The following is an 18,831-nucleotide window of genomic DNA, read 5'->3' as shown; positions in this document are numbered from 1 at the left end:
CATATTCTATCCTATATGGAAAAGAAAGAAAATGCTCACTATCTAGAAAACAAATAATTAAAAAGTCATGGCAGTGAAATTATGATGCTCTGGCAATTTAATTTAGTAAATGATTCATCTAACCATTCAAGTTGATTAAACCTCGAACAACCAATTTTATCAAATACATCAAATCAATCATACCATCAAAAGGATAAATAGCTTTACAATGTCCAATAGCAGGTAAGGGATCATCATCTTCAAATTCATCATCAAACTCATTAGGGTGACTATGCTGCTGTGGTGGTCCTCGGACTTCCTGGTTTGCATCATCTGTATAACTTCCTTCAGGGCTATAAGACAAATGAAAACAAATCTTTATCAAGTCTTTCATACATAGACTAGTTTTCTAGAAAAACGACTCCAGGGTTCTCCCCAGCATGATTACTGTGTTAAATACTAATCTCAAACTTCCCAAAGAAAATTTATTTTCTCAAAAAATATAGTATACAAATTACTCAATATAGAAAGCTTTCACTGAAACTCCCAGACATAAACAAATAAATGACTTTATGAGAAATCAAGATACTATTAAACAGATCCAAACAAATGAAAGAATAGAAGGCAATGTGAAATATCTCACTGGGAAAACTACTGACCTGGAAAATAGAGACAGGAGAGATAATTTAAAAATGACTGGACTACCTGAAAGCCATGATCAAAAAAAGAACCTAGAAATCATCCTTCAAGAAATTCTCAAGGAAAATTGCCCTGATGTTTTAGAACCAGAGGGCAAAATGGAGGTTGAAAGAATCCACCCATCACCTCCTGAAAAAGATCCCAAAAAGAAAACTCCTAGGAATGTTATAGCCAGGTTCCAGAATTTCCAGACCAAGGAGAAAATATTATAAACAAGCAGGAAGAAACAACTTTAATATTGTGGAAACACAATCAGGATAGCACAGGATCTGGTAGCTTCCACACCGAGGGATCAAAGGGCTTGGAATATAATATTCCAGAGGGCAAAGGAGCTTGGATTTAAACCAAGAATCACCTACCCAGCAAAATTGAGTATCATGTTTCAGGGGAAAATATGGTCATTCAGTGGAATAGAGGACTTTCAAGCATTCTTGATGAAAAAACCATAGCTGAATAGAAAATTTGGCATTCAGATACAAGAAGCAAGAGAAGCATAAAAAGGTAAACAGGGAAAAGAAATCATAAGGAACTTATCAAAGTTGCACTATTTACATTCCTACATAGAAAGACAATAATTGTAACTTATGAAACTTTTCTCAGTATGAGAACAGTTGAAGGGAATAGAAATGTGTATGTGTGTACACACACATGCACACACACATTTGTCTATATAGGAGGGTATATGGGCATATGAATACATATGTGAATGTGTGTATATATGTGTACAGGTACACATAGATAGAGGGCACAGGACCAATTTAATGGTAAGGGATGATACTTAAAAGGTGAAATTAAGAGGTGAGAGAGGAATATAATGAGAGGAGATGGGGAGAGAGAGAATGGGGTAAACTATCATATAGAAGAGGCAAGGGAAAATGGTTACAATGGAGGGGAAGAACAGGAAGGCAAAAGGGAATGGGTCAACCTTATTCTCAATGAAATTTGGCTTAGTGAGGGAATGAAATATACACTAAATAGGGTATCTCACACTACAGGAGAGTAGGGGGGAAGGGGATGAGAGAGGGGGGATGATGGAAGGAGGTCAGGTTGGGGGGGAGGGAAGTTGGAAACAGCCATTTTTGAAAAGGGACAAGATCAAAGTAGAGAATATTACAAGTGGGAGGTGGATATAGGAGGGAGAGAAATATAGTCCATCTTTTGCAATATATCCACTATGGAAATGTTTTGCATAGCTACACATGTACAACCTATACTGAACTGCTTATCTTCCCAGTAAGGGTGGGTGACAAGGGAGGAAGGGAATGAATCTGGAATTCAAAGTTTTAAAATCAAATGTTTAAAAAAAAAAATATATATATATATATATATATATATATATATACTTTTATTAGTAGTATTTTACATGTAACTGGGAAATAAGACATACAGGCACTGGGGCACAGAGATCCACCGTGCCCTACTGGAAAGTTGTAGGGGTATGGAAGAAGATATGGGAGAGAGCAGATTGAAGGAGGGGATATTTTGGGGTAGTGGGTAGGGGAAAAACAATGAGAAAATTTGTAACTCAAAATCTTGCAAAATGAATGATGTAAACTAGAAGTTAATAAAGCATTTGATTTAAAAGAAAAGATTAAGAACTTCTGATCTAAAAGAAAAATGCAAAAACAGTCAACTCATCATTATTTATGTTAATGGAAGAACACTATGTTGTGAATAATTCAAATTAGCAAACATTTTTAAAAGGATTTGTTTTTTACTTTTAAGTGCATTATCATGATGTCTAAAAAAGGTTTAAATTTCCAATCATATTTTGCCAAAGATTCATGCTGATTAAGCCTTCAATTAGGCCAAAGTCCACAGGATTAGATACATACCAATCAATGTTTTGGTAGGCCTAGAGAACATTTATGTGGCCTGGGGAATTCTTACAATTTTGGATTTTTCCTGGTATAACACATTAAAGCAAAAGGAAATCCATTTGGAGGTTCTCTCTTGCCCCTCCTTCATATTAAAAATCATAATTTGATTCCTTTGAGGGAAAAGTACCCCCCACCAAAATGCTTGAAAATTTGTTTAGTCCCATGACATATTAAAAATTGTATAACCACAGTGACACTCTAGTTGCCACCTAATTTCAGAGAACCACACCAAGACCACACTTCTATTATTTGCCCCTTGATTTTAATACAGGGAGCATAAAAAGATCATATGTATAGGCATCCCATAACCCCAAATCTGACAATAATTGTTCTTTCTCAACACTCAGGATATTGACAGTCATTTCACTGACTAGTATGTCGTAGGATAAATTCCACGAAGGCTTATTTAAAACAAATTCAGCTTTCTGTCTTATCAGTTCTAAAGGTCAAAATTCCCCTAAATTTACTTGACTTAAGGCAAAGGAGAACTGTCTTCATAACAAAGTTGCAGAAGACAGGAGCACTCTAAATACCATTTATTTGAAAAGCTAAGATAATCAACTCAGGAAACAAATCCCAGATGAATTGTTACTAGGAATTCTGGGGAAAAGGTTTAAGGCCTAAAAAAATCTAAGTTTAAATAGAACAATGACCTTTCTCTTCCTTGTGTTACCAGGTGATTTATGTCACTGCTATGTCTTCTGTCTCCTCTCCCACCTGTTTTACCTTCAACTTCAGAAAGCCAGGCCTTCAGAGGAAAATAAAATAAAACAAAGGAAGTGAACAAGCATCATGGTAAAATAAACCTCGATATATAAACAGGCTTTTAAACTCCAAAAGCTTAAAATATACCTAATGTTACTTATTTATTCAATTCTAGGAGAAAAGAACATTATTTGTAGTCCTATGTTTCATCGATGTAGGGAACTTTTGGTTCTGGAAACTCACCACTGCAGACAGGTAACTTGTCTCTAATAAATTACAGTTTTAAAGAAGTGTGTGAAACATGGAAAAGTAAAGGGACTTTATCACAGACAAAGAGACAGTCTGGGTAAATGATAAGACTTAGAACCCAAGATTTTGGGGCTCTAAGGACAATTCTTTATCCTCTAAGTCACAGCACCTCTCACATCAAACATCTGAGTAATAATACCAATTCATAGGTATACAAGGCCTTACAATTTAATAAAAGACTTTGACATATCTCACTTTATCATCAAAATGTTGTGATAAGAGGCAATGGGATTATAAATGCCTATCTCACAGGGTCATTTTAGGATCAAATCATGTACTACACATGATCTGATGTAAAGCTTAAAGAACTATATCAGTATCATCTCTGTTTTACAGATGGGAAGACTAAGGTATCCAGAGAAGTTCAAGTTCATACAACTAGTAATTGGCACAGCAAGGACTATTCTAAGTCTGATGTCCTTTCTACTCACAAGAAAATTTAAAAAATTTTAAAAACCATACAACACACCCATACATTTATATATTTAAAATGTTAATCAGCCTCAAGTAGAGGCAGGTTGGCGGCGCAGTAGATGGAGAGCTGGACCTCAAGTAAGGAAGATAAGAGTTCAAAACCAGCCTCAGACATATCAGCTGTGTGACCTTAGGCAAGTCACTGAGGCTGTCTCAGTTTCCTCATCTATATAAATGGGAATGATAATAGCACCCACCTTCCAGGATTATTATGAGGATCAAATGGCATAATATTTAGAAACCACTTAGCACTGTGCCTCACACATACACAGTAGGTACTATATAAATGTTAACTCCCACCATTATTATTAAAACAACTTTTCATTAAAAGGTTCATTTCAATGATTATCTATTATAACAAAACTTTATTATTCATACACGTTTTCAAATTATTTAAACAATTTGGAAAATATACAGTGAACATTCTGTCATAGTAATTTATACTTTATAAAAACAGCCTAAGGATTCACCTCATTCTTATGTATTTCCATGCGTAGTCGGTCAATGTTATTCATTGTCTCAGCTAGTTTGGGTTGCAAACTACATGGATCCCCCATTTGTGGATTTTTCTCATACACATCTTTCATTTTGTTGAGTGCATCTCTGCAACACATAAAAAAATTAATTTAGTTACAGAAACAATAAACTAATAACTTTCACATTTTCAAAGATTTCCAGTTTATAAAAACAATCAACTAGGTTTACATTGGCACCTTTGGATTTACATATGACCTGATCACAAACATAATCATAACTCTTAAAGTCAAATATGTAATTTTCTCATTAAAGTTTCTCCTATATAAAATTAATTAAAAGATAGGCTGCCATTTTGTTCATTTTTTGAAAGTATAAAACATTAAACATTGTGGATTTCTTTTGTAATAATGCAAAGATGTATAAAATGATTTAAATGAATCAAGGATGAAAAATAAATGACAATCCATTCCTTAAGTTTCTTCTAGGCTAAATGGTCCATATATGTCTTCAGAAAGAAACTATAAATTATTTTGAATTTTATAATCCTCTTCATAAATTTATTAATAGTTAGTGAACTAATGATATTGTTGCTTGTTGATTTCTAGTTTTTATTTGCTAATAAAAATAAGGGTCCTGGTGCATAACCAAATTAGGAACACAGTTTCCATTTTTTTCCAGGTGGTATTCATAAATGATATAGCATCTTATTGTTGAGTTTCTTAACAACTTATACCCTGAATTTTTGTGACCTTTCTGGTGAATTTTCAGACAAACCTAATTTTATCAAATATTCTACAAATTTCTAGTGAACATTTGTTTCTTGCTTCAAAAGAAAATCCTCTAACAGACCATTTTCAAAGATGGCTGTCCTCTAGTAAGCCTGTAGTACCTACCTAACTTTTATCTACAGGCTTCATTCTACCTAGTTGGTATTTCTTCTCAATATCAAGAATTATTTCCTAAAGAAAATCCTCTATATATACTAACATAAAACTATAAACATTAAACTGAAATTTATACCCATTTTCTTGCTTTAATCTCAGCTGAAATGGGTCATAGTTTGTCTCTTTATAGTATCATTTTTTTCATTAAAAAAAAAGCAAATGATAAATGGTCAAAGGATATGAACAGGCAATTTTTGGAGAAAGAAATTAAAAATATCTATAAGCACATGAAGAAATGCTCTAATTCACTATTGATTAGAGAAATGCAAATCAAAACAACTCTGAGGTACCACATCTCACCAGTCAGATTGGCTAAGATGACAAAACAGGAAAATGACAAATGCTGGAGAGGATGTGGGCAAATTGGAACACTAATGCATTGCTGGTGGAGTTGTGAACTGATCCTACCTTTCTGGAGAGCAATCTGGAATTATGCCCAAAGGGCTATAAATAATTTCATATCCTTTGACCCAGCAATACCACTCCTAGGGTTATATCCCAAAGAGATCATAGAAGTGGGAAGAAGACCCATGTGTACAAAAATGTCTATAGCAGCTCTTTTTGTGGTGGCAAAGAACTGGAAATTAAGGGGGTGCCCATTAATTGGCAAATGGCTGAACAAATTGTGGTATATGCATGTTATGGAATACTATTGTGCTATAAGAAACGAGGAGCAGATGGACTTCATATTTACCTGGAGAGGCTTATACAAACTGATGCTGAGTGAGAAGAGTAGAACCAGGAGAAATTTGTACACAATTACAGACACAACGTATGTGTGATGACCAATTTTGATAGACTGGACTCTTCTCAGCAATGCAGTGATATAAGTCAATCCCAAAAGACTCATGATGGAGAGAAATGTGTGCATCCAGAGAAACAACTAGAAAGAACTGAGTTTATATCCAGATGGAAGCAAAATACCTGATCTTTTTTCCTTTTATTGTTTGGTTTTATGTCCTTTTTACCATTTTTCATTCCATCTGATACAATCTGTCTTTATAACCTGACTAATGTATAATGTGAAAGTATTTACAGATCCTATACTTGACTATATGCCGCCATGGGGGAAGGGGACAAAATGTGAAACTCAAGGAATTGTGGAATTGAATCCTGTAAACTAAAAGTAAACAAACAAATTAATTTTTTAAAAAATTAAAATTGAAAAAAAGCAAATGAAAAAAACAAAAGACGAATTTAGGGAGGTAACATAAGATTTATGAGAAGTCACCTTGCATCTTATCTTCAACCTTTCTATTGCAAACATAATTATATGCTCAGATTACCTGAGACATTTATATTTATGTTTTAATGAATCTATTCTTTAAAATGGATCAAGTTATTTTCCAGTTAACCTGGAAAAAATGAAAAACCGTAATACTGACTAATAATATTCATATGCTCAGATTACCTGAGACATTTATATTTATTTTTTAATGAATCTATTCTTTAAAATGGATCAAGTTATTTTCCAGTTAACCTGGAAAAAAATGAAAAACCGTAATACTGACTAATAATAAATATCAAAATGTAATCTTATTACTTTTTTTTTTTTTACCCATGACATGGCAACCTCCCAAACTGATAGTTTTAACAGTAAAACTGTTTAATTTATTACAAAGTTTGAGGGTATGTTCTGTTCCCAAAATAATTACATTCAAGAACTACTGATTAAAAAGAGGCAGTGATAATTTCTCATGTCACATCTAAAGACACTCATTCAAAACAGATTCTGAAAGTAATAATATTGCATAATTTAACAAAAAATACTTTTGGTCTGATTCTTTTTGTAATTCTCTGTTAAGTTCATCAATCCGCTGCTGCAGTTTTTTACGTCTCTGTTCTGGGGGTAGATGACTGAAATCTTCTAATGCTGGACCCTGAAATGAAGAGACTATGTCATTACTAAATACATTTTCTGGAGATTTCATCTGACTCTAAGCATACCTGCATTCATCAAAACACTTTAGGTTTGATATCAGGAGAAGTATTTTTTTAAAAAACACACATTAATTAAAAAAACATACAGAACAAAAAAATTTGCAAGACGATATTTGGAACAAATTAATCTGAAACACAACAATGCAGAAAATAACTTTTTTTATATTTAAGCTAGCTAGGAATGCACATACTGAGAAAAAAAGGACTTTGATCATTCTTTTCATCTTAGAATAGAAAAACAGCAGATGAAGGAAACTTGTAATGGCAAGTCATTTTTAATCTATACAAGCAAACTTCAAGATTGGATTGTATTAAAATGATTAAACCTTATTACATCATCACCAACAAAATAGAAACATGACATTTATCATCTACAAAAAGATTTGTTTATAGTTTAATCACATTTCCATGTTAAACCCAATGCCATACTACTTAAGTAAAAATGTCAAATTAAAAATAGGAATAGAGTGAATATTTATGCAGTGAATTACTTGTTCAAATGTGTTCAGTCCTGTTCAACTCTTCCTGATCCCATTTGGGATTTCCCTGGCAAAGATACTGTATTAGTTTGCCATTTCCTTCTCCAGCTCATCTTTCAGATGAGGGAAATGAGGCAAAGAGGATCAAGTGACTTGCTCAGGGTCACACAGCTAGCTCTTTGGGGCCAAATTTGAACTCACGTACATGAATGTTCCTCACTCCAGCCCCAGGACTCTATCCACTGCGCCACCTAGCTGTCCATGAAGTTACTTACCTTGTACTAAAAACTCAAGTTGTCCAATGTGTGAAACATTTTTAATACCTGCATAGTTTGTGCATAGGCAGATCTACCTATTCCTTATAATCAAAAGAAGATCCAGTAATAGCTAAATTAAAAATAGAACTGCCTGTTAAGTAAGAAGCAAATAAAAACTAAATTCACTACTGCTATATTCAATACTCCTCTGGGCAATAACAATAATAACTGAAAGCCTCATGAGACTAGGAATCATGTATTATCTAAATTTTTTCTTTCTCCCAACAGCGTTCTTCACCAAATTGGTCCTTAACAAATATTCACCACTGATTATGCTGTATGACCAAATAAAGTACCCAATTTGCCCAACTAACAGAAATCTAACCCAAAGTTCTTTAGTAAGAATGATGTTTAGGGGTTTTTTTGGTTGGGTTTTTTTTTTTTTGGTAAGGATAAGAAAGAAAAATACAAGGCAAGGAAGGGGGAAAGAAATGTTGGCAATGACACTTTATAAGGAGTTGTAAGAAATTATAAAATTCAGATAAAGTTATCAGTCTAAGTAAAATATGTTTATTCTTATGACTTTCAGCTGTAATAAAAATACAACATAACTGATATAATTATGAAATTACTGTTTCTATTTCTCATTATTATTCAACGAAAAGATTTCATATCACTTATTTCTCAAATGTTGACAGCTCTTATTGATTTACATAATCTTTTTTATGAATCATATATATTTTCAAAGTGGTGACTAAACAATTATACAGGACCAGTTTTGTAAACACTACTGGAATATGCACACACATTTGGACATTCTATACATGCGTCAATTATATACATATTAAGTGACCCAATGTATGCCAGCTCTATAACACATGCTATGTTGCATCTGCCTCTGCAAAATGAAAGCACAGACTTTGATGATGAGCTTTAACCCATTTTGGTTTCCAAATTAATGCAAAATGAAACTATTCTAAAAGACATTCAAATGTTTTCTCAGTGGCCTCACTGTAGCTTCCTAGGAGACTGAATATAAAGGAACCCATCCCTCTACTCAACTCTTATTGATATCATATAGTATGCTATCATATAACAGGAATACTGATAAAAGGATGTATCTCCTCAAAACACTGACTAATGTAAATGAATGCAGGAGCTCCTCATATGAGTTTCCTTTTTAACTCTAGCATTTAATGATCAATGTCAGTTGTCATATTAATTTTAGGCTCAAGTTTCTGAAAAACTATGGTGGTGACTGCTCTCAGAGGTAAAGTCTTTCAATATCTTATATCATTTTTAAACTAGAGAAATCATGTATCATTTTCTTACCACATTTCATTTTCTATTTCCTTTAGGTATATTATTCAAATTTTCACTTACTCCCTAGCAAATTTTATTTCCAAATCCACACTTTAGGAAACTTTTTTTTTCCAATCTCTCATTGACCATTATCATTAACTCTGTTTATAGCCTTGCTGTAGGCAAAGTAATGAAGTCATCTGAACCGTTTAATCCTCTCCCCTGGTCCAGGGAGGTTTCCAGAGAGGGCAAATCAAGTCTGAAAGTTTATTCCTAAATGTAGTGAAATTGTTTGACTTTCCAATAATCATATTCATAGTATAACTCTATTATTTTGTTCTGAAATTATTTCCATATTTAACTATAGGAAGAGACATTCTGAAGTGAAATATAAATAATTCCAGTCTCTCTTCCATTCAAATCATAAACTAGTATAAATTTTTCAAAATGAAATTGAGTAGAAATAATTTTTTCTTAGAAAATCTGATTCTTGAAATGTATGAATTTTAAATCAAATGTGAATACTCTGTGCAAATGAAAATAGGCTTTTCTTTATTTCTGCTAGCTTTGCTTTTTCATAAAACTTAGAAAAGATGTTCACAATGTGAATATTTAAAAGTATAATCATAATTTTGTTTTCTTCTCCAACTGGATGTGAAATCCACCCAATACTATTAAAGCAAATTAAATAACCAATTAATTCAGGCTTAGAAGTAGTATTCTGCTCTTAAAACTCTAGCACTGAGTGTTAAGGGAGGGACACAAGGTTACATGGAATGTAGATTAAATCATAAAAATAAAAAACAGATACAAGTTGACAACATGGGATGTAGTTTACAACTGATTTTGAATTATTCAAATATAAACAACTTTAAGAGATTACTTTATAGTAACACAGTATATATATAGATCAGCTCATAAGGCTTACCATCTTCACCGACCACTGAACAGTTCAATTGAAAATAGAAAGAAATGGCATATTATTCACATGCAACCATAATATAAGATGTAATAACCTAGAGATGTATATTTTCCACAAAGTTAAAAGTAAATTATACAATGTCTTATGATCTGAACAAATCTGCCAGAAAAAAAACAATTCCAAGCACATTTTTGGAAAATAAGTCACTGACAATAGAAGCACACACAATGATAACGGGCAGATATTTTGTGATTTTAACTAATTAAAATTCAAGATTAAGGAAAATGTGTTCAAATTAGTTTAAGAGTAATCACTCATTTTCTGTAAATAATTCTTAAAATGAACCAAGAATGATACATAGATATTTGAAAATATGCAGAGATATACTAAGATACTAATAGAGATCATTAAAATGCCCACCAAATCCTGATTTTTACAAAGCTAACCAGAGGCAGCAAAATAGAATTTGAGCTTACAAAGTTCACAAATACAATTAATTTTTAAGTTTAATATATTAACAAATACGGAAGAAAAATACACAAGCAATACACAAAATAGGGAATGTTCAACATTTCTCTTTTGCTTTTTCTTGCAAAGTATGTCCCCTTACTTTCAGGGCCTTAAAAAAAAAGAAATTCATGTTTTATTCATAACATTGATACATTTAAAAAACATAATTTTCCAATTTTAGAAAATGAAAACCACTTTGAAAAGGACTAAATGGCATAGAGTCTGACTGTGTTTGTTTCCCTAAGTAGAGCTGCCATCTTTATGAAAAATCTCAAATATGTTTTATTTAGAATTTCCATATAGTATGTAATCTTTTTGCATTAAATATCAACAGATTAATTAGTGGTAGGCTGAAATTGCTACTCAATGTACTAAAGGTATCTTAACTGGGATCCTTGTCATGTATTAAATAGATATATTTATGGTAAAATATATTCATATTTGTTAGTGTTCTTTATTCAAATTTGAAGACAATGAAAATTTTACTTTGCACTGATTTAATTTTATAAATCCTAAATTTAGAAGGAAAAAAACTGAAATTAATCTTTGGATGAATTTTAACAAGTATCTGACAAAAATATCTACCCATTTATCTATGATGCATTGATCAAATGTGCAAATGTTTTATGATTATAACAAGAGTATGACATTTGCTATAGTGATCCTTTCAAATAAATCTAGATGAAATGCTGAGAATACTTTTAATACTTCTAGAGATGGGAGTAAACAAATACAGTCTATGTTTGTTATGGCATTGCTGAAATAATTCATGGGGATACATAAAGCACGGCTAAAATAATTATTTCAATTGTTATGGTCTTCTTAAAATGTTTTAAGAATAAAATCACATTTAGGACAAGAAAACAAAACATGCAATGTATCTGACATTTATTATCTTACATGACAATTTTGGGTAAAGATTTCTTTTTAAATTAAATCACAGTTCTTCACACATAATTGATATTTTAAAATGGCTGCAAAATAAATAAATGAATAACTTTTATGAATGTATATTAGCTCTGCAATGGCTATCATAGCCTTTAGAAGAAAATTTATGATTAACAGAAAGTTACTACATATTAAATAGATCACGTTTCACTGATCTGGATACAGCAAATACAGCTGTACTAGGTCATAGTCATTGATTTTGAGATATAAATGTTTTACAACAAAACAGAATAATACTTAGTACAAAACTATGATGTATCTATACTTTCTACTTGCTTCTCTGGTCACTCACTGCATAAAAAAAGAAACAATGGAAAAGAGGAGGGTGATTAACAAAGATTTTCTACCCAAGACCAGATTTTTTTGACTGTAATAAGACAAAGTCTGAGAAATCTCTTATGGATGTCTATAAAAATCACAAAAGGTATGGACACCACTTTGCTCATCAAACACTGGTTCAGTTAGAACAAAGAGAGCACTTCTTGAATGTCAAATGAGGTAGCTTTATGACCAAAGAAAATCAGTACAAAATGGAGTACATTTAAATACTCTCGCATTAAAAAGTTCCTCACTTCCATGATCAGAATCAAAACACTGGTACCACTCATTCTTAATTGTAATTAAGATTCTCATCTTAATTGTAATATATGTTAAATAAATGTCAACTAAATTATATTTCTTGTAATGACAATTTAGACAAGCTTAAAAATACATATTTTAGAAGGGCATGGTTCATGTCTAACTCTGATTTTCTTAATCTGATCACTTGTATGATAGAATGAATAAGACTAATAAAGTTCAATTCTTTCTCTCAACCTACTTGATTTAAAAATAGAAAACACAGTTTCTACAAATTAATCTCTTGATACTAAAACAAGTAATATAAGTGTCACAACCTGATATTGTGCATAATCATATAAGGCAGTGTGGTTTAAAGTCAGGAAGCCATGTAATGAAACCCTAATTTTACAAGCTTTGTGACCCTAGATAACTCATGTGCTTCAGGCAACTCCATCTACTAAGACATAACCAGATTTTAATCTGCGGCTATAAAAGTAGTTATCACTTCAAGAGCTTCCCCTTTCTCAGACAAAATCACAGATTTAACTGTCAAGGGAAAAAAAAAGTCAAATGTTTGTTTGGCTCTAACGTAATAAGCCAAAAGGAAGGAATTTGGACAGAGAACAATATGATTTTCTAAAAAGTTAGATCTCCATTAAATCAACAAGATGTTTTCAAATAAAAATGAATTATTAAGCAAGCAAATGGAGTTATAAAATTAATAACTCTAAAATTTTACTCTTATTTTAAAAAAGTAAAGAGGTCATGCCCTCAGGCTTATCTTGCCCAACCTAACAATTTCAAAGTTTTAAACAGTTTAATCTTTCTTCATACATCTTAATCTGCTGTAAAGTTCTCTACATCAAACCATGGCTTTCTAAACTGAACAGAATATGTAATAAAGGCCTGGCATGCTCTAACACTGTAAAAAGACAGACCAAAATAAATAAATAAATAAAAGCCCCAAAAGAAAAAACTAAGCTGAATAAAAATATGGAATTTTCTCACAATTCACATAACTTAACACAAAGCATTTATTACAGTCTGCATTGACACTGTGAAACATTGAGGTAATTCTACATTCATTATTCAGTCACTGGAACCCACCTACAACTATTGTTAATGGTTTTTAAAAGTTATAACATTTTATATATCACTAGGGTTATAAGTGTATATTCATTCTTGTGGGTCATTTAAAGGAATAATGTTTACTTTAATTAATTAATTGATTTGCAGTATTAGCTGTGGTAGTCACAACAAAGTTTATATTATGGAGAAGCTAAAACAAATAATCAGCAGTAATAATTCAACGGTGAAATAATCACTGTATTGCTAAAAAAAACAAAAATCACGTGTCACAATTTTCCAAAGGAGCTGTATATGCTCAAATACTATACTAAGTTAATAAATTTTTAATTATGTGTAGTAAACTGATGCACATAACTAAAACAATCTGATGTTTAAGCTTAAAAAGGAAATGTAAATGTCATGTCAGATTTCAGTTAATGAGCATATTTCATATGACATTGTTAGTTTAATTTTTTCTCTATGTCATAAAGATATGACATATGAAGAAATGACTTACAAGATATTAAAAATGTATCTAAAACTATACTCTAAAAAAGCAATTAAGCCCCTAAACAAACATAAGCCAGACTATGTTTCACTGACATAATAGGATAATAATGCCAGTTTATTTAACACCAATATAGTATATGTTGCTAGGAAGCCACATTACTTTTCTATTTTATTGTCTCCCAAAATAAATTCTATTTATAGACGATATTATTATAAATTAGTAAGTGGCTAAAAAAAATGGCATTTAGAAGTTTTGGTGGAAGGCATTTTACTTTTTACATTTTACTTACTCAAGAAACCCAATTCAATTTAAACATAATTTAATGATCACTTCCATCTAAAAGTTAAATTAAGTGCCTACATCTTTTTTTCAACTATATAAATACTACAGTTTAAGTGAAGCTAAAATATTTAAATTATTACCAAAATGATACTTTAGAAAACTAGCAGATGAAGTCAGCATAACTAATTATAAGAAGACGAAGCTTTATAATAAATTACTCTAAGTAATGCAGAATACAGTACAAGACAGTGGTGGACACACATGATCTCATGTAAACAGAAAAATAGCTTAAATATATGATTGCACCCACCACCCTCTTTATAACACCATCCTTTAGAATCAAGCATTTCAAATGTTATAAAGAGGAGATTTCTTTCTTTTAACTTGAGGGTAGCTATACTTGTTACAGTGACATTTTATAACTGTATTCTCAGAAAGAGCCTTATAATGAGGGTGGAGAGTATTAAAAGCCACACCACACACACAATAGGCCATCATGCATTTTAACCCATTATTAAACTTACCCCTCTTTTGAGGCTTCTGAAAGAAGGAATTCTGGGCTTCCCTGTTTTTATTTCACTCATACAATAATGCACAGGTTCAATGGAGAATGTGAGAAACTGGGACCCATTAGGAGTACTGGATGTGAATAAACTAGTAGGGGTAAGGGGTGGGGACTGTGGCTAACATGGAAATAAAGAAAGGAATCAATAAGCCAAATGTGCATAGTGGTTTTTCTTTTTAAATGAAAATGCTATCTTTGGCAACATGCTTTTCTTTCCCCCACAGTATAAACCTCACAAAAATGTATCCTACTACATACTACAAAAAGTTCAGCTAACACTTGTTTAAACAACTACAGAAGTTAAAAATACTTTTAAAATATACCATTCCACTCATTTCTTTTTTACAAGGTAAATACAATAAGTGAAACTTAAATGGCACAAACTAAAAACATAATCCTCAAGAGAACTAGTGGACTTGAATAATTATCCAATTCCTGGCACATGTGGATCTCTGGATTCCTGAATAATAAGGTAATTAACTGTACTCATGGGGGAACATTTATTTACACACTTGGGGTACCTTATGACTGTTGCTGCAGTTACAACAATCAGAACAGGTCGTAAGACATGGAGAAAAGTTTAAATTTTGACTCACTGTTAATTAGAATAGGTAAGAAAGTTTATTTTATGTATGCTTATGGCTTTTCAACAGTCTGGTTCTCTATCTTCTCTCAGCTGGGCAATGTAATTAATCATTAGTAATTACGTTTATACTCATCACCAACTACAACTTTGTTTATTAATAACTTAACTTCACATTATTTTTAATTCTTCTTTATACGTATACCATGATCAGAAAATGCTTTAGAATGATCAAATAAACATTACATTTAATAAATACAAGTAGCCTATTTTCCCTTAATGATAAAACCACTATAATTACGAAATTAGAAGATAAGAAACAAGTAATTCTACTTTGCTTTCAGAAATGCATTTATCTACATAAATAAACAAATCAAAAGATCAAGGCTAAGCAAGGAATGGAATTCTCTCATTAAAGTAATGACTTCAAAATTCAACTAACTAAAAATCTTGAATACTGCCCATTAAGATTTTCTTAGGAAGATTTAATTTATGAGATTGAATATGAACAAAATCAACTTTCACAAATGATCATTTTTATGTAGACTGTCAATAATAATACTAATAGTCTTTTAGTTGGACCCTGAGGATATTTTGCATATAAAATTTAAATTCAAAACATTAACAAAACGTTAGCAACTTTCATTAACAGTCTAATAAATTCCAGGGTTACAGCCAAAGTTTGATCTCAATTTTTTTCAGCATCATACTTTGAAAAATATCTATACTCTATTAAATTCATATTTAATCTAAAATTCTTTATCTCTATTAACATTTAATTACTAATTTTTTAAACACATTCCCAAATAACCGACCATTCAATATCTATGCTAACTATAACTTCTCCAGCTAATATATGAAATTATCTGAAATCCTAGTTTTAAGAAATTAGTCTAATAAACCTATAAGTCTTACCTTTGGTTTCTTTCCAAAAAGCCACAACTTGCCCTTGGCCTTTCCTACAGTGGTTTTGGCATCAATCTTCACACTGTCCTGCTTGGAGGCACTGATAGTACCATCAGAAACGGTCCTGTAAATATGTTGACTATAATCTTCAAAAGGAAAGTCTCCTGGAGGTTCAAATCCAGACTTGAAGGAGTCAACCACCATTTGTGAGTCCTGAGCACAGGAAATTTAGAATTTTAAAACCATTATATTTGTTTCTACATATGCTGACGATACTTTCAGAACATTAAACAAGGCAAGGGATACTAACAAATTATATGAGGGATTTAAAAATTTTAAATCTTACAGAAATGATTAAGTTAACAATTTAGTTGCAAATAGTTTCTTTCTGTCTACTTAGAGTATCATTCAAAAATATCAACCCATAAATATTTCTCTGAAATACCAACAGAAAAAAAGTCCTTTTCTATTAGCTCCTGACAGATTTATACAAAGTATTTTAGTTTTAAATCCAAATTTCCATTTTACTTGTAACATTGATCTTCAGTTTCATTAACTTAGATAAAAACCAACCAAAACCCAACTAAGTGTTATAAGATAAAAACCAACCAAAACCCAACTAAGTGTTATAAGGACAGAAATAGATTCATACAAGATGAGAATCTGAGAAGAGAAAAATTAACTATAAAACAGTAGTTCTTAATCTTTATCTCTTAAATCCCTTTGGTGATTTGGTGAAGCCTATGATCCTTTCTCCAAATAATGTTTTTTAGATGCATAAAATAAAACATAAAGGACTACAGGAAACATTACATGAAATGCAGTTTTAAAATCCAGGTTAAGAATTCCAGCTTTAAAGAATTCAGTCTAAGTGGGCATGAGTTAAGAGCTTCTAACTGTGAAGCAAAGGTTTTCCATTAATTGATATGCATAGGGGCAGCCAGGTAGCACAGCGAGTAAGAGGACCGGCCCCAGAGTTGGGATGACCTGGGATCGAATCCAGGCTCAGACACTTAGCACCCACCCAGAAACACCTGTCTGTGTAACCTTGAGCAAGTTACTTAACCCCAATCGCTTAAAAAAAATTGATATTTATGATAAAAGGGAAAGTAATCTTTATTAAAAGTTGAGGGCAATTCTGGAAGGAGTATCATATCCTTACGTCTCTTACTTATAGAAAAACAATTCTTCTTAAGGAAACTACTCAAAAATCATAATTTTGGGGCAGCTAAATGGTGCGGTGAATAGAGCACCTGCTGATCAAATCCAGCCTCAGACATCTGACACATACTAGCTGTGTGACCTTGGGCAAGTCACTTAACCCCAATTGCCTCCCCTCCCTCCAAAAAAAACCCCATAATTTTTCCTTTATTAATTTATGTAATTCATTCTAGAGATGATATAGATGGTTCATGTGTATATTATTTTAAAAAGTAACCAGTCTCATCATTTAAAAAACTGGATAATACAAGTAAAAAATCTCAACTAAATTCATTTCAAGGAAATTTTGTTACAATAAGGAATTATCTAGTCCAACCTAAAACAACTACAGGGATTGCTTGGGCCTACCTATTTTATTTAGTCCTACTGTCAAAATATAAATTACTTTGTAGCAATCCTTACCCAACTTAAATATTCTTGTCCCCTAAATAAAACAATACATAGGTACAGGTAATATGTGCAGAACTCCTTTAAAATTGCTAATTCATTCCTGTAAGATATTTTTAAAATCTTATCCTATAGGAATATGATTTCTAATACTATGGTCATTTTAACAAAATCCTGATATAAAACTTTAGCTATTTTATAGGAACTGTTATAAAAAGGAATTTGCCTGTAGAAATAAGTTATTGTATAAAACAATTTCTGGTTTGCCGAATAGGTATGTAATTGTATTATAAAGCAATTTCCCCCAATTACATGCAAAAACAATTTTTTAACATTTGGTTTTCTGTTTTGTTTTGAATTTTCAATTCCAAATTCTCTCCCTTCCATTCCTAAGACAGTAAACAATCTGATACAGGTTATTATATATGTGCAATCATGTAAACTACATTTCTATATTAGTTATTTTGTGGAAGAAAACAAGGAAGGAAGGAAGGAAGGAAGGAAGGAAGGAAGGAAGGAAGGAAGAAGAGAAGAGAGGGTTTCTCGAGGATGAAGGGGACACATCTGTAAGGAGATAAGCAACCAGTAGAAGAAGAGAGACTGAAGATAGATGATAGAGGGGGCAATTTGCTCAAGAAGACAGGATGAAATGGAATCATTTGCATATGTAGAAAGGGGGTTCCTTTAACAAGGAGAAGAGACACTTCATGTGAAAGAAAGGCAGAAAAGAATTTAGTGGCAGAAGGCATAGCCTCAATTTTTTTTTAATGAAATATGGAAGAAGATTCTCAGTTGAGAGGATGAGGGAAATGGGAGTCATAGGAAGTTTGAAGAGGGATGAAAAAGTTTGGGAAAGCCACTGTGGGGAGTGGGATAGTGAGCTAATTAAGGAGGTGTGAAAGGATTGCCAATATAAAGACC

At 31.9% G+C, this 18,831-nt stretch overlaps 1 protein-coding gene across 3 annotated transcripts in view; it reads right to left on the bottom strand.

The window, feature by feature from the left end:
• Positions 1 to 18,831, bottom strand: part of FNBP1L (formin binding protein 1 like) — a 116,153-nt gene that overhangs the window by 4,628 nt on the left and 92,694 nt on the right. For 2 of the 3 annotated variants that reach the window (XM_069070535.1, XM_069070536.1), the window contains exons 9-13: positions 16,312 to 16,515; positions 7,238 to 7,347; positions 4,517 to 4,649; positions 3,212 to 3,306; positions 184 to 332 (exon numbers count right to left, since the gene is read on the bottom strand). In XM_069070535.1, coding sequence (XP_068926636.1) covers positions 184 to 332; positions 3,212 to 3,306; positions 4,517 to 4,649; positions 7,238 to 7,347; positions 16,312 to 16,515 — 691 coding nt within the window. Of the gene's footprint in view, positions 1 to 183; positions 333 to 3,211; positions 3,307 to 4,516; positions 4,650 to 7,237; positions 7,348 to 10,374; positions 10,390 to 14,772; positions 14,932 to 16,311; positions 16,516 to 18,831 lie in introns of all 3 variants that reach the window. The other variant, XM_069070537.1, reaches the window with a different exon arrangement.

The sequence above is a fragment of the Petaurus breviceps genome, unplaced genomic scaffold (assembly GCF_028583685.1).
Source record: "Petaurus breviceps papuanus isolate PSGF00001 unplaced genomic scaffold, PetGlider_PUasm1.0 90808, whole genome shotgun sequence".
Taxonomy (NCBI): domain Eukaryota; kingdom Metazoa; phylum Chordata; class Mammalia; order Diprotodontia; family Petauridae; genus Petaurus; species Petaurus breviceps.
The sequence above is the reverse complement of the archived record's forward strand: the minus strand, read 5'-3'. Positions and strand labels throughout refer to the sequence as shown.